Below are 25573 nucleotides of genomic sequence, written 5' to 3'. Positions count from 1 at the left end.
GCATGAGTGTAGAGGTTCAAAGGGTGGACCCATCAGGCGTGTGAGGACCAAGTTGAGGTTCCACATTGGAGCCGGTGGGTGGCTTGGAGGAATTACTCGTTTGAGTCCTTCCAAGAATGCTTTGATGGCAGGCACTTTGAATAAAGAGAGGTGCTGCCTGTTCTGGAGATAGGCTGATATTGCGGTCAAATGGACACGGATGGAGGTGTACGCCAGATTGCATCGGTATAGGTGTAAGAGGTAACAAATTATGTTTTGGATGGATGCGTCTAGCGGGTTAATGTCATTATTAGTGCAATAAATGACAAACCTTTTCCATTTGGCTGCATAGCAAGCTCTGGTAGTGGGTCTTCTAGCTTCCTTAATGATGTCCATACAGTCAGGTGGCAGGTTTAGGTAGCCAAACTCTAGGACTTCAGGAGCCAGATCGCCAGGTTCAGCTGTTGCGGATCTGGGTGCTGAATCTCTCCATGGTTCTGCGTCAAATGCGCGGGTTTGATCCGCAGCCTTTGATGCGGCACCACGGAAAGTTCGAGAAAAGTGGTGTACCATGGCTGGCGTGCCCACGTTGGAGCAACCAGGACGAGTGTTAGGGAGTGTTGTCTGAGTTTGCGAGCCACCAGCGGTATCAACGGCGCTGGGGGAAAACGTACGAAAATCTGCCGGACCAGTTCATCCATATCGCATTGTCCTGCGATTGTGGATGTGGGAACCTGGCGGCAAAGCTTTGGCATTTTGCGTTTTCGCTTGTGGCGAATAGGTCTATCTCTGGATGACCCCATTGCTGGAAGTACGGTTGGAGTACCGATGGGTGTAACTCCCACTCGTGCATCTGGTGGCTGTGTCTGCTGAGCAGATCCGCCATCTGGTTGTCCTTGCCGGGGAGGTGTTCCGCCATGAGGAACATGTTCCTCTGAATGGCCCACTTCCACATGCTCTGAGCCAGATGAGACAACTGTGGAGAGTGTGTTCCTCCCTGCTTCTGTATGTAGTACATGGCGGTCATGTTGTCCGTCCGGATCAACACGACTTTGTTGCACAAGTGTACTTTGAATGCTTTCATTGCCAGGAAGATTGCCATCAGTTCCAGAAGGTTGATGTGCATCTTCTTTTGTTGTGTTGTCCATAGTCCCTGCACTGTGTAGTTGAGTACATGAGCTCCCCATCCTTGGAGAGACGCGTCCGCTGTCAGTATTATTTGTGGAACAGGCTCTTGGAACGGTCGGCCCTTGCAAAGGTTTTGTGGATTCCACCAATGCAGAGAGTTGTATGCCCGACCGCTCACCAACACTAGGTCTTTCAACTGTCCTTGAGCCTGATTCCACTGACGTGCTAAGCACTCCTGAAGCGGGCGCATATGTAGTCTCGCGTGTGGGACTATGGAAATGCAGGAGGCCATCATGCCTATCAACTGCATGAACACTCGCGCGGGAAGGGAGTGTTGTGGTTTGAACTTGGAAATCAGCATTTGCATGCTGTTGATTCTCACTAAATTTGGCTGAGCTGTGGCCGCCAGAGTGTCTATAGTCGCACCTAGGTACTGTTGTACGTGTGCGGGTTGGAGATGGGATTTTGGGTTATTTAGTGAGAACCCCAAACTGTGAAGGAGGTGAATGGTGCGGGACATGTGGCTGGCACATTGCTGGGCTGACTTTGCTTGAACAAGCCAGTCGTCCAGGTAAGGGTAGACGTGTATGTGCTGCCTCCGTAGATGTGCCGCCACAGTAGCTAGGCACTTTGTGAAAACTCTGGGTGCTGTTGTCACGCCGAAGGAAGGACTTTGAATTGGTAGTGCTGCCCCTGAACAGTGAACCTGAGGTATTTTTTGTGTGAGGGGTGAATGGGTATGTGGAAATACGCATCTTTGAGGTCCAGTGTGGCCAGGAAGTCTCCCTGCTTGAGCAGCGGGAGGACTTGCTGTAAAGTGAGCATGTGAAAATGCTCGGAGAGAATGTAGCGGTTCAGGGGTCTCAGGTCTAGTATAGGTCTGAGTGACCCGTCCTTTTTCTGTATTAAAAAGTACAGGGAGTACACCCCCGTACCTTGCTCGTGGACGGGTACGACCTCTATTGCGCCTTTTTCCAGCATACTTAGCACTTCCTGCTGTAAGAGCGTTAAGTGCTCTGAGGACATAGGACGGTGTTTTGGAGGTATTGTGGGTGGAGTTGAGGTTAATTCTAGGCAGTAACCGTGTTTGATAATATCTTTGACCCACCTGTCCGTGGTGATGGAGTTCCACGTGGACAGGAACCTTTGTAGCCTTCCCCCGACAGGTGTTATGTGGTCGGGAGGAAGGGAGAGGGCGTCACTGTTTGTTCTTGGGGGAGGACCTGGTGTTGCCGTATCCGCGTCCTCTGCCCTTTGTGCTTGAGCCACGATAACCACCCCGGGTGTTTTTATCGTAGGAGCTTTGTGTGTTTCCCTTGTTGTAGGTTTGCTGTGACCCCTGTCCTCTACCTGTTCCTCTATTTCCGGGGCGACGAAAGGAGCCGCTCCGAAAGGACTGCGTTTGGAGAGCCCCCATGGACTTTGCAGTGTCTGTGTCCTTTTTTATTTTCTCTAGGGTGGTGTCAACCTCTGGCCCGAATAAGTAGTCTGGGTTGACAGGCTGGTTGAGGATGTTATTTTGTACCTCAGGTTTGAATCCGGAGATTCACAACCAGGCGTGACGTCGCAACATGACGCTAGTGTTTATGGCTCTGGCAGCTGTATCCGCGGCATCCAGTGCACACTTAATGGAGGCGTTGGTGAGGAGTTGTCCCTCCCTGATGAGGATCTCTGCTCCTTCTTTGAATTGGTCAGGGAGATGTTGGAGTAATTGTTCTAATGTGTCGTAGTGTGCTCGATCATAGCGAGCGAGGAGCGCCTGAGTATTGGCAATGCGCCATATGTTAGCTGCCTGGGCCGCGACCCGTTTGCCGGAGGTCTCTAGCACCTTGGACTCTTTGTCCGGGGGAGGAGCATCACCTGTTTGCGAGTGTACCCGTTTGCGAGCATTCGCAACTACTATGGAATCCAGAGGTAACTGGCCTCTAATGTAGGTAGGGTCCCCAGGCGCCGACCTGTATTTCTTGTCGATCCTGGGGTTTATTACTCTTGCCCTGGTGGGTTCCTTGAAGATGTCCTTTGCTGGTTTGAGGACACCCTTCAACATGGGTAGAGTATTTATATTCCTTTCTGAGGATGCGAAAGTGTCCATAAGAAAGTCGTCCTCGACGGTGTCAGAGTGGAGTTGTACACCATGATTGGCCGCAGCACGTTCAATGAGGGCGTTGAATGCGGCAGTGTCCTCTGTGGGAGACGTTTTTGCTCCATAGAGTTGCGGGTCCTGTGTATCCATAGGTGCACCCGAGTCTACAGGGTCATCCCAAGCTTGGTCAGGGTCCTGTTGGCCTTCAGGGTCCATCTCTCCGGGGTAGGGGACGTGGTCACCCATGTAGTCCTCCAAAACGTCTGTTTCGGAGTGTGTGGGAGAGAAGGACTGTGGATCTTGGTAAGAGGAATGGAGAGGTTCGTAAAGAACTGGTTCCGAAGCCACTGGCAGCTTTTTCTTAAGCGGGATCCGATAGGAGTCCAAAGCTGGCTCGGAAGTTATTCTCCTCTTATGGAGCATCATCCTGCCGGTGTCGGCGTCGATGATGTGTGATGGAGACGTCTCTGCAGGAGAGCGTTCGGCAGGCGTGATCGTGGTGTGGGTGACCCGTGTTCTGATTTGGAACAATTTTGGGGCCGTGGATGGCGGCAGGCCAAAAGTGATGTTGGCTGGTGCCGAAGAGGCTGTTGGAGCTTTTATCGGCTCGGAGCCTGACGTGTCCTGGAGGACTGCTTTGTGTTTGATGCGTTGCGCAGCAACGGGCCGCACCTGGAGCGCCATCGATTCCTTTGCGCCGACCGGTTCTGTAGAGGCGGGCGTGGACTTCTTCGGCGCCAGTGGGTCATCGAGTCGAGGAGCGGTAGTGGCCGTCGACGTCGTTGATGAGTGTGCCTTTGGTGGTGCTGTCGCAGCGGTGTGAGACGCAGCAGGCAGTTTGACCTTTGGGGTCGGAGCCGATTGTTTCGGTGCCGGGAGCCGAGTAGGTTTGATGGCAGCGAAGGTCTTTTTTCGTGTGTCGGCGCCGACGTCGGCTGCTGCAAGCTCGGCACCAAAGTCTCGTTTGGTGCGGTCGGTGCCGACGGGTTTTGCTGGCGTCGAAGGTGTGGTGGGCCTCGATCCGACCAGCGTCACTTTTGGTTTCGGTTTCTGGTGAACCAATACAGCTTTCGGTTTCGGTTTCGAAGAAGGGAAACCAGCCGTTTTGGGTAGTAATGGCTGCCGCTGAATGTCCGAGGCCGGGCCAGAGGGCGGGGCCGAAGAACTGCGGGATAGGTCTTGGGTAAGGCCCGAAGACGATCCCTCGACCGGAGCCATAGACTGGCGCACTGGGATATCCTCAGTCTGTACGGGTAGGCCTTGCTCGTCACCAGAGCTACTCTCTTCGGCCCCTAGGGCCTCATTGTGGTCTCCTACCTCGGTGTCGGCTTCATCTCTGTGAAAGAGTCGTTCTTCGACGTCTTCCGATCCGGAGTCGTGTTCGGAAGCGGGGCTGGAGGGTAGGTTCTCCACGTCTTCGACATCTTCGTCTTCGGCGCTGAAGATGTTGGCCGGGGCCGGCGCCACTTGCTGCGCTTCGAGTCTCGCTGCTCGTCGATTCCGGAGGGTCTTCTTGGATCGGAATCGGGCACAGGCCATACATGTAGACTCGTCGTGATCCGGTGAAAGGCATTTGTTGCACACCGGGTGGACGTCGACATGGGGATATTTCGCATTGCATACAGGACACCGCTTGAATGGTGTCCTCGATTCCATCGTCGATGACGGGTCGATGGTCGGGTAAGATGCGAAAAAGTTGATTCTGGAAGTTAGTAAACTAACAAAGATACTATCGATACCGATCGGGAACAGTACCGACGCGAACTAAAGGCCTTTTGGCCTGGAAAAAGTTTTTCCTAACTTGAGTCAAGATAAGCACATCCGAACCCAATGGCGGAAAAAAAGAATCTGAGGATGGAGAGGATGCCCATGCGCACTGTAGTCCAGGGGAGGAGTCACCTATCCCAGGATACTTCGAAGACTCTTCCAGGACAACAACGTGCAAACATCCGGACCCAACACTAGGCGGCGATCTATGCACAGATATGAATTCAGCAGCCCACATGCCTCGAACATATCTATATTTCTATCTATATATCTCGATATATATCTATATTTCTATCTATATATCTATATCTCCATCAATATATATCTTTCTTTATATCTAACTCTAGCTATCCATCTCTAACTATTCATCTATCTCTATCTATCCCTCTCTATCTATCCCTCTCTATCTATCCCTCTCTATCTATCCCTCTCTATCTATCCCTCTCTATCTATCCCTCCCTATCTATCCCTCCCTATCTATTTCTATCCGTCCGTCTCTATCCGTCCGTCTCTATCCGTCCGTCTCTATCTGTCCGTCTCTATCTGTTCGTCTCTATCTGTCCGTCCGTCTCTATCTGTCCATCCATCTCTCTCTCCATCTCTACCTACCCATCATATCTCTATCTATCTCTCTATCCTTCTATCCCTCTATCTCTCTATCTCTCTCTCTCACCAGTAAGTAGTTATACTTAGGACCATGTTTCCATTGGAAAATGTTATTTTGACTTGCCTATATCTTTGGCGCAGTTTGACGGCGTTCACAACATTTTCCCCAAAAAGTGTCTTGGTGATTTTTTGTGCATTGAACGTTTTGGGGTGATCCGTCAAGTGGGGGCCAAGAAAAAAAGAAAGGGGGGGGATCAGTTAAAAGAAAGTGCATTTTCCATATTAATTCACATAGACTCTTTAGACACGCCTGCAGCCCAAACCATTAGACGGATTTACACCAAATTTGGCAGAAAGCTGGCTTTTGGTCAGCAGATTGCGCTTTGTGTTATTTGGTTTAAATCTGTTCAGTATTTTGTGAGATATTGAAGGAAATCAAAATCTGTATATCTACGACATCAAATAATTTGCAAATAAAGACGAGCTCATGCAGAGATCTGAAGAGCTATGATTGGCTGTCAGCACTTCAACCAGGAAGTGTTTTCAGCCATCTTGGGACTCTGCTTCAACCGAGTCCCCAAAAAGAAACGCAAAAAAGAAAAAAAAGAAAAGAAAAGGGAGCAGGGTAGGAATACCCTGACCCCCTCCCCACTTGGTCCTGTGGTCCACCTCCTGGAGCCTTTATTGGTCCTGGGGACCACCACCCTCAAAAGGCAGACTCCTGCTATGTCCCGGGGTGTCCACCCCAAGGACACATCAGTTTACTTTTGCTTAGCAGGAGCGGACCGCCAAGCAAAATCAAGCACTCCAGTACCAGCGGGCGGGAACTGTCAATGTGCTCCTGCATGCAGGAAGTGGAGGCTTCATATTTCTTTGCCCGCAGACATGCTGTCAGGGAAAGAGATGAAACTATGCACACATGGAGCTTCTGCACACAGGGAGCTGTATTTCCAGCAGCTCCCTGCATGCAATACCAATGCCGGCTCCTGCAGGAAGCCGGCTGGGACCACTGGGCCTTGAGGGTCCCACTGCGGTCCCATAGCACACTGGGTGCCCTGGGTAGGTTCCACGGCACCCAGGGAAACATTGCCAGGACCCAGAGGATGGGGTTCCTGAGGCTGAAATCGGCTGGGTTGTCCCTTCCTCCATTTAAATGTGGATAGGCCCTGGGGGGATGGGGGCCCTGGGGCCAAAATCGCCCAGGAAGGGGGGGCCGCGCGGTCTTCCTTACCCATTGAAATTACAGTAGCTCTCCTCCCCCATTTTAGAGTGAGAAAAATAAAGAAAAAAAGACAAAACAGAGGGCAGAAAAACGAGCAGAAAAGGCAAGACAAAGGGCAGAAAAACGAGCAGAAAAGGCAAAACAGGGTAGAAAAACGATCAGGAAAGGCACAACAGAGGGCAGTAAAACAAGCAGGAAAGGCAAAAAAGAGGGCAGAAAAACGAGCAGAAAAGGCAAGACAAAGGGCAGAAAAACGATCAGAAAAGGCACAACAGAGGGCAGAAAAACAAGCCGGAAAGGCAAAAAAGAGGGCAGAAAAACTAGCAGGAAAGGCAAAACAGGCAGAAAACAATCGGGAAAGGCAAAACAGAGGGTAGAAAAACTATCTAAAAAACCAAACCGGAGGGTAAAAAAAACTAGCAGAAAAGGCAAGGCAGGGCAGGGCAGAAAAACAGGAAAGGCAAAACGGAGGGTAGAAAAACTAGCAAAAAAAGGGAAAAATAGGGTAAAACAGAGCACTCAGACACTCATGCATCCACTCACACACCCACTCAGATTCACGTACCCATTGACAGACCCAATGAGCTACTCATACACCCACTCACAAACTTACTCAGACTCATGCACCCACTACCAGACCCACTCAGACACTCACAGACCCACTGAGACTCATTGACTCACTCACACACCCACTCACAGACCTACTCCAATACACTCACACTCACTCACAGACCTACTGCAACACTTATGCATTCACACATACTCACTGTCAAATGTTAGTGGTTACAGTTAGGAAGGAATATGCTACTTACCAGTATGCATCTGTTCTTGGCATGTAGAGCTGCAGATCTACACACTGTGCATAGATCGCCATCTGGTGTTGGGCCCAGATGTTTGCAGTTTGTTTTTCCTCTTGGAAAGTCTTTGGAAGTCACGAGGTCGGTGACTCCTCCCTTGGTTCGTATTGCGCATGGGCTTCGGCTCCATCCTCAGATTGTTTTTCGCCAACAGGGAAAGATGGAGCGTAGTAATAACAGTGAAGAAACCCATGTGTGTTGTATCTAAATAAGATAGACTGGAACAGATACAGGTAGCCGGGGAGACGGGTGGGCATGTGTAGATCTGCAGCTCTACATGCCAAGAACAGATGCATACTGATAAGTAGCATATTCCGTTCGAGGCATATGAGCTGCAGATTACACACTTTTGCATAGACTATATAGCAGTTCCCAACCTTAGCGGTGACCACCGGTATCTGTTGCAGTGGTTTGAAATAGTGTTTTTAGTACAGCCTGGCCCACACTAGCTTGTTGTTTGGTTTGCACATCTACACACTAATGTTTAGTGAAAGTGTGCGGTGTTGACCATGTAGCTGTCTTGCAGATATCATCTAATGGGATGTTCCCTAGAAAAGCCATAGAAGCCCCTATCTTTCTTGTAGAGTGGGCTTTAGGGGAACAGATAGCGTGCGTTTTGCTTTGTGGTAGCAAATGTGTATGCATTTTACAATCCACCTAGCTATCCCTAATTTAGAGATGGGGTTGCCTTTATGAGGTGGAGAGAAAGAGACAAACAATTGCTTTGTCTTCCTGAAAGGTTGTGTTCTCTGGATATAGTAAAGCAAGGCCCTTTTAACATCCAGTGTGTGTAGAGCCCTTTCTGCAACGGTTTGAGGTTACGAAAAAAAAACCGGTAATTCTACCGATTGGTTTAGATGAAAGGGTGAGATGACTTTGGGTAGGAATTTTGGGTTGGTACGTAGGACAACCTTGTTCGGGTGCATTTGGAGAAAAGGTTCTTGTATAGGAAGTGCTTGTATTTCACTGACCCTTCTAAGGGAGGTGATGGCTACAAGGAAAGCTGTTTTCCATGTGAGGAATTGCAGTTCGCATTTATGCAAGGGTTCAAAAGGCGGTCCCATTAGCCTTGTGAGCACTATATTTAAGTTCCACACAGGTGAGGGTGGCACTCTGGGGGGAATTATTCGTTTTAGGCCTTCCATGAAGGCTTTAATGGCAGGCACTCTGAAAAGTGATAGGAGCTGTCTGTTTTGTAAGTAAGCGGCAATTGCTGCGAGGTGTAGCCGAATGGATGTATATGCTAGGTTACATCTTTGTAGGTGTAGTAAGTAGCATATGATGTGCTGTATGGATGAGTCTAGAGGGTTGATTGTGTTATGGCAATAAACAACAAATCTTTTCCACTTGGCAGCGTAGCAGGCTCTAGTGGTAGAACGTCTAGCTTCTCTGATAACATTCATACAGTCGGGGGGGAAGGTTAAGGTATCCGAATTCTAGGATTTCAGGAGCCAGATCGCAAGGTTGAGCTGAGCTGGTGTCAAGAATTCCTGTCATACAAGGGAAACACGCCCTTATGTAAACAGGAGAGCTGTTACATAACTCAAGGGAAACACGCCCTTATGTAAACAGGAGAGCTGTTACATAACTCAAGGGAAACACGCCCTTATGTAAACAGGAGAGCTGTTACATAACTCAAGGGAAACACGCCCTTATGTAAACAGGAGAGCTGTTACATAACTCAAGGAAAACACGCCCTATAAAGGGAGGAACCGGGAGGTACAAGGCTGTCGGATATTGTGTTTACACCGACGTACCTGCTTCGTGAAGAGCAGTGTTCCGGAGTGGTGCTCCAGTAAGGCAAGAACGGAGGTAGGTCGAGTCGTTACTCCCTGGGCCGTGTCTTGCCCCATCGTCACCTGTGAAGGACCCGGAAGCTCTACCGGTCAACCATTGAGCTTCGCTTTTTGACTCGGCTGAGTCCAAGCGCAGTGGCGCTTTTGCTGGTTGGAGTCGTAACTCCCAGCCCGACCAGAGACACAGGGACTGCCAGCTGTAACGCACACCAGGAGGTGTTTGCCGCGTTACAGACTCGGAAGTCCACAGGATCGATCGAGCGGCTGCTCTCGGTTCAGTCTTCTTGCTTGTGATTGGGGTATCGGTGACGCATCACCAGGAGGTGACTCCGCGTCCCGGTGCAGTCTGAGGAAGAGGTTGAGCGGCTGCTCCCTTCAGGTAGAGACCCCGGCTGGGTGTTTCCCTGACTCCTCGATTCTCCCCAACACTCTTCGTGCCCCTCACAGCCTACCGATTGGCATTGTCGGCCATTTCATTTCTGCCCTCTGTTGGCATACGCCGGGATCGGCGTATATGCAGAGGACGGTTAGGACCATCCGTGCTGTGGGCTGGTAACGTACTTAGCCTGGAGGATTCCAGTGACTATAACTTTTGTTTGTTCTTTGTATTTTATTTGCCTTCATTAAAAGAACTAACCCTTCACAAGTGGTTGCGTCCTCATTGTCGTGTCTGTTAAACGATCCTGAGACGTTCAGGGCGTTACAGCTGGGTCCGGGTGTCTGATCTCTCCATGGTTCTGGGTTAGGAGGCATGGTGAGAGGTGTAATTTTTGGTGTGGCACTACCGAGAGTTCCAGCAGCGTGGTGTACCATGGTTGTCTGGCCCATGTTGGAGCTACTAGAATGAGTGTGAGGGAGTGCTGTTGTAGCTTTCGCACCACTAATGGAATTAGTGGGAGAGGTGGAAAGGCGTATGCAAATTTGCCTGACAAGTTCATCTATATCGCATTGCCTTTGGACAATGGGTGTGGGTATCTGGCGGCGAAGCTTGGGCATTTTTTGTTTTCGTGGGTGGCGAATAGGTCTATCTGTGGATGCCCCCACATCTGAAAGAACGGGTGAAGAACCTGCGGGTGAAGTTCCCACTCGTGGATCTGCTGCGTCTGTCTGCTGAGCAGATCTGCCATGGTGTTTGACTCCTGGGACATGCTGGGCTAGGAGAAAGATTTTGTGTGGAATTGCCCATCTCCATATGCTCTGTGCTAGTTGAGAGAGCTGTGGAGAGTGTGTGCCGCCTTGTTTTTGGATGTAGTACATGGCGGTCATGTTGTCTGTGCGGATAAGGACTGCCTTGCCTAAAATCTGTGTGTGAAAGGATTTTAGGGCTAGAAAGATTGCCAGTAACTCCAGATGATTGAAGTGGAGTAACTTTTGTTGCGGCGTCCATGTGCCCTGCACTGTGAGGTGTAGTAGATGAGCTCCCCAGCCGGAGAGCGATGCGTCTGTTGTCAGGATTATTTGTGGAACCGGGTCCAGGAACGGTCGACCTCTGGAAAGATTTGTGGTGTTCCACCACTGCAGAGAACGATGGGTGCGACCGTCTACCAACACCAGATCTGTCAGTTGCCCCTGGGTCTGGTTCCATTGGCGCGCTAAGCACTCTTGGAGTGGACGCATCTGGAGTCTTGCATGAGGCACTATGAAAATGCAAGAGGCCATCATCCCTATCAGTTGCATAAACACTCTTGCTGGGAGGGAGTGTTGAAGTATGAATTTTTGACGCAAAGCCTGAATGCTTGCAATCCTGGCCGGATTGGGGTAGGCTATGGCTTTTGAGGTGTCTATGGTGGCACGGAGGTATTGCTTTATGTGGGATGGTGTTAGCTGGGACTTTTGGTGGTTCACCGTGAAGCCTAGTTGATGAAGTAGTTGGATTGTAGTGGCGGTGTGGTGTACACATTGGTTGTAGGACGCGGCTTTTATCAGCCAGTCGTCCAGATACGGGAAGACGTGAATGTGCTGTCTTCTGAGATGTGCCGCCACTACCGCTAGGCACTTGGTGAATACCCGCGGTGCTGTTGTGACCCCGAATGGGAGCACTTTGAACTGGTAGTGTTGCCCATCCACTACGAATCTGAGGTACTTTCTGTGGGCATGGTGTACCGGAATGTGGAAGTATGCGTCTTTCAAGTCCAGTGTGGTGAGAAAGTTGTTCTGGGAGAGGAGCGGAAGTACCTGCTGAAGTGTTACCATGTGAAAATGGTCCGAATGTATGTATGTGTTTAGAGGCCGGAGATCTAAGATAGGTCGTAGAGTCTCGTCTCTTTTTGGTATCAGAAAATATAGGGAGTAGACCCCTACATTTTGCTGATCGTGGGGGACCGGTTCTATTGCGTGTTTTTGTAGGAGGGAGATTACCTCCTGTTTTAGTAACGTGGAATGTTCTCGTGACATTGGGCGTTGCCCTGGTGGAATGTTGGGGGGGGGGGGTAGATGTGAGTTCTAGGCAGTACCCTGAAAGAATAATTTGGGTCACCCACTTGTCTGATGGGATGGACTCCCAGACGTGAAGGAAATTTTTTAGTCTGCCCCCAACCGGAGTGGGATGGTCTGGGGGGAGCAGGGGAAAGTCATTGGATAGGCGGTGTGGCAGTGCAGGCGTGATTTGTTTTGCCTCTGCCTTTATTGTTATTGCCTCTATAGCCGCCTCTTTGATAACCTTTTGTGAAGGTGGACTGACGAGGGGATTTGTAGGACGTGGACGCGCTATCTGAGGAGTAGCCTCTGCCCGTGCCCCGAAAGGAAGAGCGGCGAAAGGTGCGCCTAGGAGGGTGTGACTGTAGGGCTCCCATAGATTTCGCCGTATCTGTGACTTTTTTCATCTTCTCGAGGGCCTCATCTATCTTTGGACCGAATAAATGTTCCTGATCGAATGGATGGTTTAATATGGAGGCTTGTACCTCAGGTTTAAAGCCTGAAACTCTCAGCCAAGCGTGTCGACGGAGTAGGACACTGGTGTTAATGGCCCTGGAGGCTGTGTCTGCTGCGTCTAAGGCACAGCGTATAGAGGTATTAGTTATGGTCTTACCCTCTTGAATTAATTCATTGGTCCTATTTTGATATTTTTCTGGGAGATGGTGCATGATGGTTTCTAGTTCATCATAATGTGCTCTGTCGTATCTGGCCAATAGCGCTTGAGTGTTGGCGATACGTCATATATTGGCTGCCTGTGACGCAGTGTGTTTTCCTGACGCGTCCAGGAGCTTTGATTCTTTGTCAGGTGGTGGTGCTTCGCCTGATGCCTGGGAATTTGATCTCTTTCGTGCGGTGGATACCACTAGGGAATCCAGTGGCGCTGGCCCTTTGATGTAGGCAGGATCTGTGGGGGCAGCTTTATACTTTCTCTATGCGTGGGTTTAGGACCCTAGCCCTGACTGGGTCTTTAAAAACCTCTGGCGCATGTTTTATTACCCCTTTGAGCATAGATAGTATAGCAGTAGACCTATGTGCAGTATCAAAGGTGTCTAGGAGGAAATCTTCCTCTACTGGGTCAGTGTGTAGCTCTACCCCGTGATAATGTGCCGCCCTCTGAAATAGGTGGTGAAAACCTAGTGAGTCTTCTGGTGGAGATGGCCTGGATGGATAGAGGTCATCTTGTGGGACATCTGGAATGTCTGGATTATTATAATCATCCCAGGGGTCTGGGGATCCTGTAGGGGTGGGGTCTAGTGGCACATCTGCTGGATCGTAGTATGGGTCCCCCTGATCCTCATGGTCTGGAGACGGGGTCGGAGAGCGATGAGGCAGGGGTGGAGAAGGTGGAGGGGGTGGAGGCGGAGAGGGTGGAGGAGGTGGAGGAGGTGGGGAAGGCACTCTGAAAGGGGAAGTAGCACAGTCCTTCCTCTTTGGAGGTGGAGGTGGAGCTGGTTTGTCCAAATGTCTCTTTTTAGAAGAGAGTGCCAAATGTCCAGTTTTTGGACCCTTGGTAAGTATCTTTTGCAAAGGATCCGGTGTAAAAAGTTCTTGCGACACTGGTTGTTCGGTCGGCGCCGACGTTTTCGGGGCCGACGGCTTCTTAGGCTTGTCTGTGCCGTGCTTTTTGGGAACCTCCGATTTATTGTTCGGTGCCGAGACAGGCTTTGGCGCGGGAGTGTCGGTGCCGAGGGCCTTATGATGTTTGGTCGGCACCGAGAGGCTGGGTTTGGACACCGAGGGCTTTGGTGTGGAGCTCCGTGTCGAGGTAGAGGCCGATCTTTTCTTCGGTGCCGAAGGGTGTTTTTCGGCTCCGCTGGCAGGCTGGCTCGAGCCCGAGCCGCCGGAAGGCTTACTTGGCTTCGTCACCGGGCCCGAAGGTGGGGTGTTCGAAGCAGTGTCTTTGGTGTTGCCTAGGCGCGAAGGCGTGACCGAAGCCTTTTTGGGTGTGGGCGCGGGTGTGGGAGGGGGTATTTTACTCACGACCCTCTGCGCTGGGGTGATGTCCTCCACATCCGAGTCGTCGGCTTCGGAAGCACTGACGAGGTCCTCTTCGGTGTGCTGGTGTCCCGGAGCTTCGACGTCGTCCCCGAAGATGTCGACTGGAACGGAGGTCGAGGAGTGCGCCATTTTTCATCTGGCCCTTCGATCTCGAATAGTCTTTTTGGATATAAAAGACTTGCAGGCGGGACAGTCTCGAGCCTCGTGTTCAAGGGAGAGGCAGAGGTTGCACACCTCATGAAGATCGGTGTGGGGGAATTTGGACCCACATCGAGGGCACTTCTTGAATGGAGTTCTTTCCATCAGCCGGGACCGGAGCCTGGAAAGGCCCGAAGGCCGCCGTTGATGACTGGAATCGAAGGTGCGTCGAAGAAGGTGATTGAGGAGATCAGTATCTAAACAATACCGCAGAGAGCGAGGATTCCGCTTCGATCGTCGAACTGGAATGTTCGGAACCGGAGCGCGAAGTATTACATCCGAGCCCGATGGCGGAAAAAAACAATCTGAGGATGGAGCCGAAGCCCATGCGCAATACGAACCAAGGGAGGAGTCACCGACCTCGTAACTTCCAAAGACTTTCCAAGAGGAAAAACAAACTGCAAACAAACTGCCCAACACCAGATGGCGATCTATGCAAAAGTGTGTAATCTGCAGCTCATATGCCTCGAACATAAAATGTAAAAAAACCATAGAAATACACTTTAAAAAACAAAGGTCAAAGGGATGAAATAGTTGCGAAAGTGAATTAAAAAACCTTACAAGTTAACTAAAAAAAATAAATAGGAAAAAAACCTTACAGGGATGTTTTAGTTAGGCTCACATTTCATGCATACAAAACCAGTGAAATTCAGCAGTGACAGGTAGCTGAGCTAACTAGAACGTATGCCCCCGTAATGCACTGCTTATCACCTTACATATCACATCACTCAGGAGATGGCTAATGACATGACTGATGACATCTTTCACAGACGCATGCACACATCCACTCACATGCCTATACAACCTCTCATACACCCACTCACACAACCACTCAGAGACCCATTCACAGACCCATACAAGTACTCACACAGCCACTTACTTACCCATACAGCCTTTCAACACAGCAACTCACTATGTATGGGTGTGTGAGCACTCACACACCCATATATCCATCGACACAGATACTACAATACAGCCACTCACACACCAGCTCACTTAACCAAACACCCACTCAGACAGCCACTCATTCACCAATAAAGCCACTTACACAGCCACATTCACTCACACAACCATTCAGACACCCACTCACTCAACCATTCAGACACCCACTCACTCACCGATGCAGTCACGCTCACCGAAACAGCAACTCACATAGCCACTCACTCACCCATACAGTCACTCAGACACCCACTCACACATGGATACACACAGTCACCCACATAATATATGCTAGAAATAGTATCACTCATTAGAGGTAAAGAAAGTATACTATTTTAACTTGTGTAGTACCTTGGTATATATGTTTAACACTCAAACTTTTAGGAAAAACTCACCAGATAATGTAATCAGTGAGGTCATATGAGATGCCATCAGTGATCACTGATCATGTCGTGAGTGATGTAATATGTGAGGTCAAAAGCAGTACATTGCATGGGGTAATTTATACTTAGCTCAGCAAACCAACTGCTGAATTTCACTGGTTTTGAAAGAGTGAAATATGAGCCTAATTTAGGAGGCTGGCTCTTTATGTGATATCAATAAGTTGATATACTGTGTAGAGTCTAGGGGTTCCCTTATGAGTGGACTGGGGCTTGCTATGCAATCTTAAAGTGTTTTGTTAGTGGTAGTGCGGTCAGGTGACCAGTCTCCAGGAGTTATGAGTGGTGGGCAAGGTCCGAGGCAGCACCAGCAGTACACCACCAGCGGCACAGGGGCGGCCGGGTGCAGGGTGCAAAACAGCATTAGGTGGCCAATGTATTTCAATGGAGATCGGTCCATGTGGAAAGAGGCTGCAGGCTCAGGCCAGGAGGCCAGTCGGGCAGAACCAGCAAATGGCTCAGGCCTCACAATACTCTGGGATGGGGGGGGGGGGGGGGCGAGGTACACCTTTGGTCCTCTTTTCTAAGGCACAGGGGTGTCCATAGGCTTTGTTTTTTCATTACCGCAGCAGTCGCGGTTGAGAGAGCCTGCATGCAGAGGTTGCAGGTGACATCGGGGAGTTCATGAGGGGCAAAACCACAATGGACTCTAGCTCTGGAGGGCGGAGGTGACGCGTGCAGTGGTGGCTTTGGGTGTTGGGTTTTGTCAATCCTGGAAGCCTCAGAGTCTTCAATTTTGAAGACTCTTTAGAACGGGGGCGCTGTTCAGGGGAGGTCTTGAGTCTTTTTCGAAGGCAGGTAGTCGTCCTAAGTTTCTGGAGTCACAGCTCCAGCACTAGTCGACTTTGAGGGGAGCCAGATTTGCAATCCAAAGGTGGCAGCTTCTTTAAAGCTTGCCGACCTAAGGAGGCTAATCAGCATATCAATCTGTGGGAGGGGGGTATTGTACCCTCTTCCCAGACAGGCTTCTGTTCTGGGTCTTCTGAGAGCAAAGGCTCTCCCCCCAGGAGGTCAGAACAGCGTCTCGGGTGGCAGGCTGGCAGAAACCAGTCAGCAAGGACAACAGAGGCTGGTAGGTTTTCAGGGGGGATCTCTAAGGTACCCTTTGGGTGCATGTATTGGTAAAACCAAAACTTACATCGGTGTAGGTTCACCAACACGAGATGTTTGATACCAAACATCCCTATTTTCGGGGAAACCATCATGTAGCAGGGGAACTCGTTTTCAACAGTGACCAGTACCTGTTTTAAAACGGCTTCCCTGTCCACTTGCATAGGCAGTTATAGGACTGATCAGCACAGGGGCATATCTGCTCATGCAGGTATGCCCTCCATACATGTAATATTCAGCACTCTGCCTTAGGGCTGTTAGGCCTGCAGTAGGAGTGACTTACAAATATGACATGCAATGGCAGGGGACATGGCACACAGGTATGTGTGGCATGTTGTGTTTTCACCAAGACACGAAGCCTGCAATGGCAGTCTTTCATGTGCTTGGTGAGGAGCCCGTTAAGCTGATGCAATTTGTGGCCTAAGGGGCTCTCTTTGGTACCCTATGTACCAGGGTACCATTTACTAGGTAATTACAGAAGGTGCTAAAGGTTTTGCAAATTGGGTGATCAATTGTACAGTTTTGGGAAAGAGCTCTGGCACTGAGGACCAATTTAGCAGGAGCCCAGTGCACTTTTAGTCGCAATCACATCATTTGCCAGGCACAAATTGGGAGTGACTGTCATACAGGGGCACTTTCCTGCACCTAATTATAACAGGTTAGGATAACCTTTGCCCTGAGGAATGCCCCTAACCAGTTATCTGGCTCTTAGAGCAGGCTGAAACATGCCACACTTGATAGGTTCATGGAGCTATGGTACCTCTAAAAATCTAGTAATGTGTTTATTCACTTTTTAATCATATCTGAGGTTGCACATAATAAATGACATACCTGTGATATACCTTTATACTTTATTAGCTGGATCCCTGTATTATCCAGGAAATGAATATCTTAAGAATTCCCCCATTAATTGAGGTTGAACCTGCCTCTGTAGTATCTTACCATGGCAGGGTGAAACCACCTCATCAAAAATCTTTTTTTTACCCCAAAAAAGGGATACAATAACCTGGGAGTTAGGAATAGGAATTACCAGTTCTGTCAATAGATTCACCGTACTTGTTGCGATTTATGATGTGTTGGAAGGAAGTGCAGTGTTAAATCCTCACTTTCTCTCAATGTGATATGATGACTGCGTAACTGGCGCCCATCATCATCCCACTCTAACCTCCTTAACGCAGAGCTGCTTTGCATACAATACATATGAAGTTGTAGCACTAACCTGCCGCTCTAATTCCTCTGCAAAGGCATCCAAATCCAAATCTTTCAGTCTTTCTGGATTTTCCAAAATCTCCTCTAATGCTCCAGCTGGGTTTGCATCCTCAGCAGACTCATCATACTCCAGGGCATCAACTGCCATCTTTCGTGCCCACTCGTATGTTTCAGGGTGGACTCTGGAGCCATCAAGGACTTCGATGTACGCATCAGTGCTAAAAGAAGATTACAATGGGTAGAGAAAAAAAATGTAGAAGCCATACAAGAATGAAAAGTTAACTCCACTGTGATTTCAAAATTCCTCTTTATCCTTTCTTAAGTGGTCATTAGATCAATGCACTACAGTTAAAACCAGAAAAATGTCTTCAAAAGAGATGACATCACATTAACAACCATTGGAAAAAACTATATTTCTGGCATGAGTGCTGCAATGCATGGAAAGAATGAAAATTTCAAATTCATTACATTCCCAAATGCTTTTTATCACATTTAAGCCTTGCGTATTGGATTTGCCAAAGTATGGGAACAAGTAGCAAAAAATGAGTTCTTTCTGAACAGATACAGCTTAGAAATATTAACAATGTATAGAGTTTAACTCATCCTAAAAAGACTTGGTTAGAATAGTGGATGAATTCCTGGTTAACATGAGCCTCTCACCACGGAGGTGCAATGGTGGCATGTAAATATACAAAAACAACACCGCAGGCAAACTGGAGTTACAAGTAACATTTATTTTCCAGCATTTGCTCTTTAATATATTCACAATTATTAATCAGAATGAAAATAAGTTACTTACCTATAACTACGGTTCTCCAGAATTGCTCTTTCATAGATTCACATGCTTGAATCATCCCCGTCGTCGTAGTGGGAGTCCCACGGTATACATATAAAAGCAGTAGATAAAATTACCATAGGCTACCATGCAATGAAAAGTCAGTGCCATAGCCTATCCACCTTCTTTTGTAAAAAGAACCAAATCCAAACAACAGCCAATCAGTCGACGGCACCCTCTATAATAATCCCAAGAGAGGCTAGGTTCCTCGGATTTTCCAGCACAAGTGTGCAAGTATAAACCTTAAAGAATAAAGTAAGCCACTCCGGGGAGGAGGGTGGGTCGCATGTGAATCTATGAAAGATACCAATTCTGGAGAACCGTAGTTACATGTAAGTAACTAATTTTCTTCTCCAGTATTGTATCTTTCATAGATTCATATGCTTGAATCAGAATAGCTAGCAGTTTCCTAAACATGCATATTTAATAATATTGAATTATCTATCACCTTTGTACCTTAGAGGATGGTGCACTAGAACAGGAACATTCATAATGAGAAAACATTTAACAACATATCAATTGATAAGTATATAAAAGCTGTATAAAAGTATATACATATAACAGATAAAGAATACCTCTAAAAAAAGAGGCCTACCTTATTGAAATAGATGGCGCAAGACTGCCTGTCCCACTGCTGCTTCGCTGTAAGATGCCAAGTCCAGGTAATAGTGATGGGTGAAGGTATGAGCATTCTTCTAGGTAGCAGCATGGCAAATCTTGTCCAGAGTGACGCCAGCAAAGAGCAGCAGAAGAAGATACCGCTCTTGTGGAATGCACCTTGGTTTTGGTGCCAAGCGGTTTACCCGCTTTCAAATGAGAGTTGAATAGTAGCAGCAATCCAACATGTGACAGTTCTTTTCGTAACAGCAGATCATAGCTTAACAGGTCCATAGGATACTAGGAGGTGCTTTGTTCTTTGCAAATAGAATTGAAGGCATCATTTTACATCTAAAGAGTGAAGAACTTTCTCTGCTGGAGACGAAGGATGCGGGGGGAAAATTGCGCAGAATTACTGGTTCATTAAGGTGCAACTGGGACGGCACCTTTGGAATAAATGTAGGATTTCTTTGTAACATCACATAATCCTCTGTGAAACGTAAGAAAGGCTCTTTGATGGTTAAGGCTTGGATTTCACTTACTCTTCTAGCTGATGTGAGCGCGAGAAGCAAAGCTACATTCCATGAAAGAAATTTGAGCTCTACCTTGTGAATCGGCTCAAAAGGTGGCTTCATTAATTGTGACAAGACTATATTAAGACGCATTCAGGAGGAGGAGGACTGATAGGAGGAAAAGTTCTGAAAAGGCCTTTCATAAACTGTTTGGTAATGCAAGCAGAGCAAAGAAAAGAAGCGTCCGATGTCCGACTATATCGAGAGATGGCTGCAAGATGGACTCTTACTGAATCATAAGCCAGACCTGATCTTGCCAGAGATAAAAGCTAATGCAGAATTTTTTCTGGGGAAGAGTCAAAGGAGTGAGTACCATTACGATGGCACCAAGAACAAGAATGTTTCCATTTCAGTCTATATGTTTTTGATGTAGACTCAGCTCTTGCCCTGGACAAAATAAATTTACAATCCTGAGACATGCAATTGCAGAGAAGCTGGATGGAGGATCTGTTCCTTGTTCATCTTCAGCAGTGTGGCTGACAAAGGAAGGCAATAAGGACTAGACTGCGACAGCAGGAGAAGCTCCATGAACCAGTGTTGACGAGGCCAACGTGGAGCAATGAGGATGAGTTGGTACTGTTCCCTCTTCATTTTCATCAACACTTTGGAGATCAGAGGATATGGGGGAAAAGCGTACGCAAAGATTCCTGACCATCTGATCGAAAACGCATTCCCCATGACCCTGTCTGAGGTTCCCTACTGGCATAGCACTGACATTTCTGGTTCTCCTGAGACGCAAATAGGTCCAAGTTGGGTGTTCCCCATTTTTGAAAGATGCGTTGAGTTTAGTTTAGTTGGGTTTAGTTCCCATTCGTGATTAGATTGATTTAACCTGCTCAATGTGTCTGCCAGGTTGTTTTCCCATATCTTTTGAGCTTCCCAAGATAGAATCAGGGATCTTGTCCCTCCCTGCTTGTTCAGATAGTTCAGGTAGTGTTGTCTGTGCGTTTGAGGACTGAGGATGCTTTTTATCCTTGGGAGGAAATAATTGAAGGGCTAGAGAAATCGCCCACAGTTCCAGAAAGTTGATATGCATTTTAGAGAGACAAAGATTCCATTTGCCGTTTACTTGTAGGTCTTACAGATGTCGTCCCCAGCCTTCCAAAGATGCATCTGTTGTCAGAACAAACTCTGGAAGAGGAGAAAGGAATGACAGTCCCAAAGAAAGATTGCGAGGAGATTGCCACCAAAGAAGGGCTTCCTTCATGATCGGAGTTATCCGAACTAGGTCATCGAATGATCCTGATATTTGAAGCCATTGGGCATCTAACTGCTCTTGAAATGGTCTCATCCTTAGCCGAGCATGAGGAACCTTGAGAATGGCAGAAGACAACATCCAGAGAAAGGATTTGAGGAGACTTACAGAAGCGCACTTTCTTCTGTGAAGGTCATGAACCAGAGTCAAGATGGCGTTCAGTCTTTCCGTTGTCAAGTATACCTTGTTTTGCAGAGTGTTTATTAGTGCTCCTAGAAACGTTAACCTCGGAGAAGGAGCTAGAATGGATTTTGAAGATTGACTGCCAGATCCAGAGAGCGGAACAGTTGTAGACAGAAAGAGGTCTTCTGAAACCTGACGAAGAGAAGAAGCTTTAACCAGACAATCGTTGAGGTATGGGAAGATCTGTAAGCCTTTCAGCCGCAGGAGCGTTGCCACGGGAGCAAGGCACTTGGTAAAAAACTGTGGAGCTGAGCGAAGGCCAAATGGAAGGACCTTAAACTGATAATGTGTGCCGGCCACAGAGAACCGTAGAAATTTGCGATGCTTGGGGTGAATAATGATATGGAAGTAGGCATCTTCCAGATCCAGGCTTGCTAAAAAAAATCTGAGTGATTCAGGAGATGTAAAATCTCCTGAAGACTGACCATACGAAAGGATTTCTTCAGCAGGTATTTGTTATGTTTTCTGAGGTCTAAAATGGGATGCAAATCCCCCAGCCTCTTCTTTTTTATGAGGAAAAAGCGAGAGTAAAAACCCTTCCCCTTCTGAAAACATGCAACACACTCTATTGCTCCTTTTTGCAGCATTATTAAAGCCTCCTTCTTTAATAACTGAAGATGATGAGTTATTGATATTTGAGGTGGGTGATTAGGTGGCGTTGTGGTGAACTCTAAGGTATGGCCATACCTTATTATATCTCGGACCCATTTGTCTGATGTTATATTTTTCCATTGATTCAGGAAATGAGAGACGGATTTTCTTCCAGGAATCCAGAAGAGCGGCAGGCGGCGAAGCATCGTCTCTATTTACAGCCCATATCTCTGGGCTGAGCCTGTTTTCATCTAGGCTGTCTAGAGTAGGCAGCCTGTGGTGATGCGCGATATTGCTGTTGCTGATGGTAGGATGGCCTGTAGGAGGTGTTGATTGAAGTTGGTACCATTGATAACCTCCTTGAAGAGAATTGGAGCACTCCTAGGGCCTTAGCCGTGTCAGTTTCTGTTTTGATGGTTTGCAAAGCATCATCAACATGCTTGCCGAAGAGTGACTCGCCATCAAACGGCATATCCAAAATTTTGCCTTGTACTTCAGGGCAGAACATAGTTGCTTTCAGCCAACCCTGGCATCTAAAAATTGGGCAATATCCGACCACATCTGTCGATCGTACCTGGCTAGAATCTCAAGAGCGCTGGCAGCTCGAACAATTGCTCCTGATGTGGTTGTGAACCTCTTTCCAATATTATCCAAAGCCTCCCTTCCTTGTCAGGTGGAGCAGTGATGGGCGTTAGAGGATTCCTCGATCTCCGTTGTGCAGCCTGCGAGATGACAGAATCAGGCTTAGGATGACTTATAGGCAGAAACATGTTGACCCGATTGAATACGGTGAGGGGATAATAAATTTCCCCATATCACCGTCCACTGTTTAATACCATATAGTTACCTTCTCCATTAAAAATTTAATTTGGCAACTATAATGGTTTTTAAATTTCACTTACTCACTTTGGGCCCCACTTAGTTTAGAAGTGCATCCCTGTCGTCAGGTGAATGCCCGCCCTCTATCAAACCAAGTTTTTAGAGGGCGATGATGGCCGATGATGAAGCTTGACACCAGGTGGTGTGTGAGGCAAGTCCTTCACTTTTTGTGAGGCCAGTCCTTCACAATTGAACCTTGAGCACCTTCGGTCACAACGCCGGGATCGGCCCCATTTGTGTTTAACATTTTGTGTTGGAGGCTGGCCTGCTCCTGGCACCCTGTGCCTCTAGTTCCCTCCCCCAGTTAAATCCTGGGGTTAGTGTTGTCACAAATTGTAATTCACTCTCACCTATTCTCACTGCACTACTCACTTTATCTCTGATCACTACTGTACAAACCGGTGGTCCTACCTCCAGGTAGTGGAAAGGATTTCAAAACAAAACCCAATGATGATGCTTTCACGTCCCTAGAGGCGGAGAATCAAGATATACCGCCCTCGTTGTTATACGTGCTTGAGGGTTTTTAAGTAGGTTACAACACCTGACCCTGGTATTGCAGGTACAAGTGATCCATTCTGCCCACTCTGATATTGTACCTATGATAGGAAGCTGAATGGATCTCATGCTTCTCCCTCCCCCCTCTTGATTATACAGTAGATATGACATAGTCATCCCACTCATCCCCTGTATGACCCTCCTTCTGAGGCTGATTATCCTCAATCTCTCCCTCATCAGAGGTATCTGGATTCTGTTGCGGCCCACTTGCATCTCCCATCGGGGACGGTGCGGACACAGGCACAGAAGTACAAGGTGGTGTAGCAGCTGGCGGTGGAGGTTGAGGAGGTGGAGGAACAGGCGGTGAAGGAAAACGTGTACGATAGTCTCGTAATAAATCCTGAAGATCTTGAACCATTGCAACAGGAAGGTGGACCATAGGTTCATAAACTGGCTCCACATATTGCAGCTTTGCATGAGGAGGGGGATATTCCGGTTGATAGTATCCGCCATATTAAGAAATTGGGCATGTGGTATTGGGTATAGGTATTTTGGCGCCACTGAAAAGATTCACACATTAAATCTCCTATCGTCCAATTATTATGGCGGTGCTGTAAGGTGCGGAGAACCACAAACTCCACAAAAGAAAGCGTCAGCTAGCATATATTCAACTTATTCCCCAGCACACGCAAATTAAAGTTTTTACGGTGTTCACGTTTGTTAAAACAAATCACAACAAGCAACATGTAACAATGAAACGTAAATCCAATCTTCTCTCTTTTTAATTTTATTCAAATAGGCCTTCACAATAGCTCCCAACAGCCAACACGTGTTTCGTCGTGTAAGGAATGTAGTCCCACGACTTTCTCAAGGCTGTACAGGTAAAAACATACAAAAGGCCAATGTATATAGTCAAAATTTAAAATAAAATAAATTTAAGTTCGTTTTGAGTTTAACACGATAGTAAATACTGTATGTTATGATAGAAAGGTGGACTGATTTCTATATAGAGTATTTCAAAGTTAAAAAACTCACAATATTGAGAGTGACTGTTGATAACAGCGATAATACAGTTGATTAATGCTATAACCCAAATATAGATGGAGAGAACAAAAGGTTTAGCCTATTTAGATCAAACACCTTCGCCGTTAATATTAAACCTGCTAGTGAAACTTCTATTAAGTGCGCCACACCAAAGTGCATCTTAAGTCTTAACACGCATTCCGTGACGTGTGTCAGTTTTTTAGAGGTGCCTAATGTTTAGCTTGTAATTAACAATAAGAAAAGAACAGAAATGGGCGCACTCCGTGTTTTAAACAAAGTAGTTGAGTTGATCAGGTTGCAGGTGCAAAACGAGTATGTCCCCCTGGGTTGGGACTAATGAAAATAGGGTAAGCACACTCCTGGAAAGGGAGGGTGTCACTCGTTGCACTCATAAGAGAGAATCAATTCTCCTTGTCCAAAGATTTAGTTCCAAACACTGAAACGGTGATTCAAAGTCGATTAAATTTATTTATGAAGTTCATCCAAAGATGTAGAATTATGATCATTCTATCAATCTTGACTCATATATCAAATATTCAAATATTCATTGATCAAATGCCCAATGCATTTCGGGCTTGTAATTAAAGCATCCATAAAATCACACCATAACACCCTTTCAAGTACTAAAAAATACCTAATTCTTCTGTGTCTGGAAACTCCTGGAAGTAAAAGGAAAGAATGGGGAGGGGGTAGAACAAAATACGTGTGTCAGTTAGAACTAAATCCTCTGGTTATATCAAAACCTGCAATCATAACTCAGATAAAGACCCCGGCACCTACTCAATCTGTGGTGATAATTCCGGACCACAAAGGGTTTCTGTGTAGACGGTGTCAATGCGAGTATCTCACTTTGTGCTTCTCAAGAACACGCCACTTTCAAGTATGCTGTAAATGTTATATATATACATATATAAGTTTCTGAAATGTGTACAAAACCGACCATAATAATACGAATATACTATGGGTAGAGTATTTAATCTATAAAAGGCTAATCCTATCTTATCACTGTGATCGCGCTAAAACGTATTAACATAAACGTAGCAGAGCGCTGCTCAATATTAATGTTTAAGACTATAGAAGTAGACCCATGTGCAAGCCATTCGATATAATAAGTGTCCATATCGCAGATTCCTCCGTGACAATGCTGCAATTTAGCTCCACTAACGTTATGTCAAGCCTTTCATGCCACTTTCTTACCTCTGGGTTTTTTCGATAAAGTTTGGACACCGCCATACGATCGTGAAAAACAATGCTAACCCAGTGCAGCAGCATGAATCGTATCCAACATCCGGCTACCTATAAACCGGAAGAACCACTTGCGACGGCGTCCGGCATCATCTATATTTCACAAACATAGAAACAGGACTAGAATTGT

At 47.3% G+C, this 25573-nt stretch overlaps 1 protein-coding gene across 1 annotated transcript in view; it reads right to left on the bottom strand.

Moving 5' to 3' along the window:
• Positions 1-25573, bottom strand: part of SUPT6H (SPT6 homolog, histone chaperone and transcription elongation factor) — a 1106805-nt gene that overhangs the window by 233541 nt on the left and 847691 nt on the right. Inside the window, exon 25 of the mRNA XM_085649126.1 lies at positions 17758-17965. Coding sequence (XP_085505252.1) covers positions 17758-17965 — 208 coding nt within the window. The remainder of the gene's footprint in view (positions 1-17757; positions 17966-25573) is intronic.

Source organism: Triturus cristatus, chromosome 3_2 (genome assembly GCF_964204655.1).
Source record: "Triturus cristatus chromosome 3_2, aTriCri1.1, whole genome shotgun sequence".
NCBI lineage: Eukaryota > Metazoa > Chordata > Amphibia > Caudata > Salamandridae > Triturus > Triturus cristatus.
This window is presented reverse-complemented; position numbering and strand designations above follow the sequence as displayed.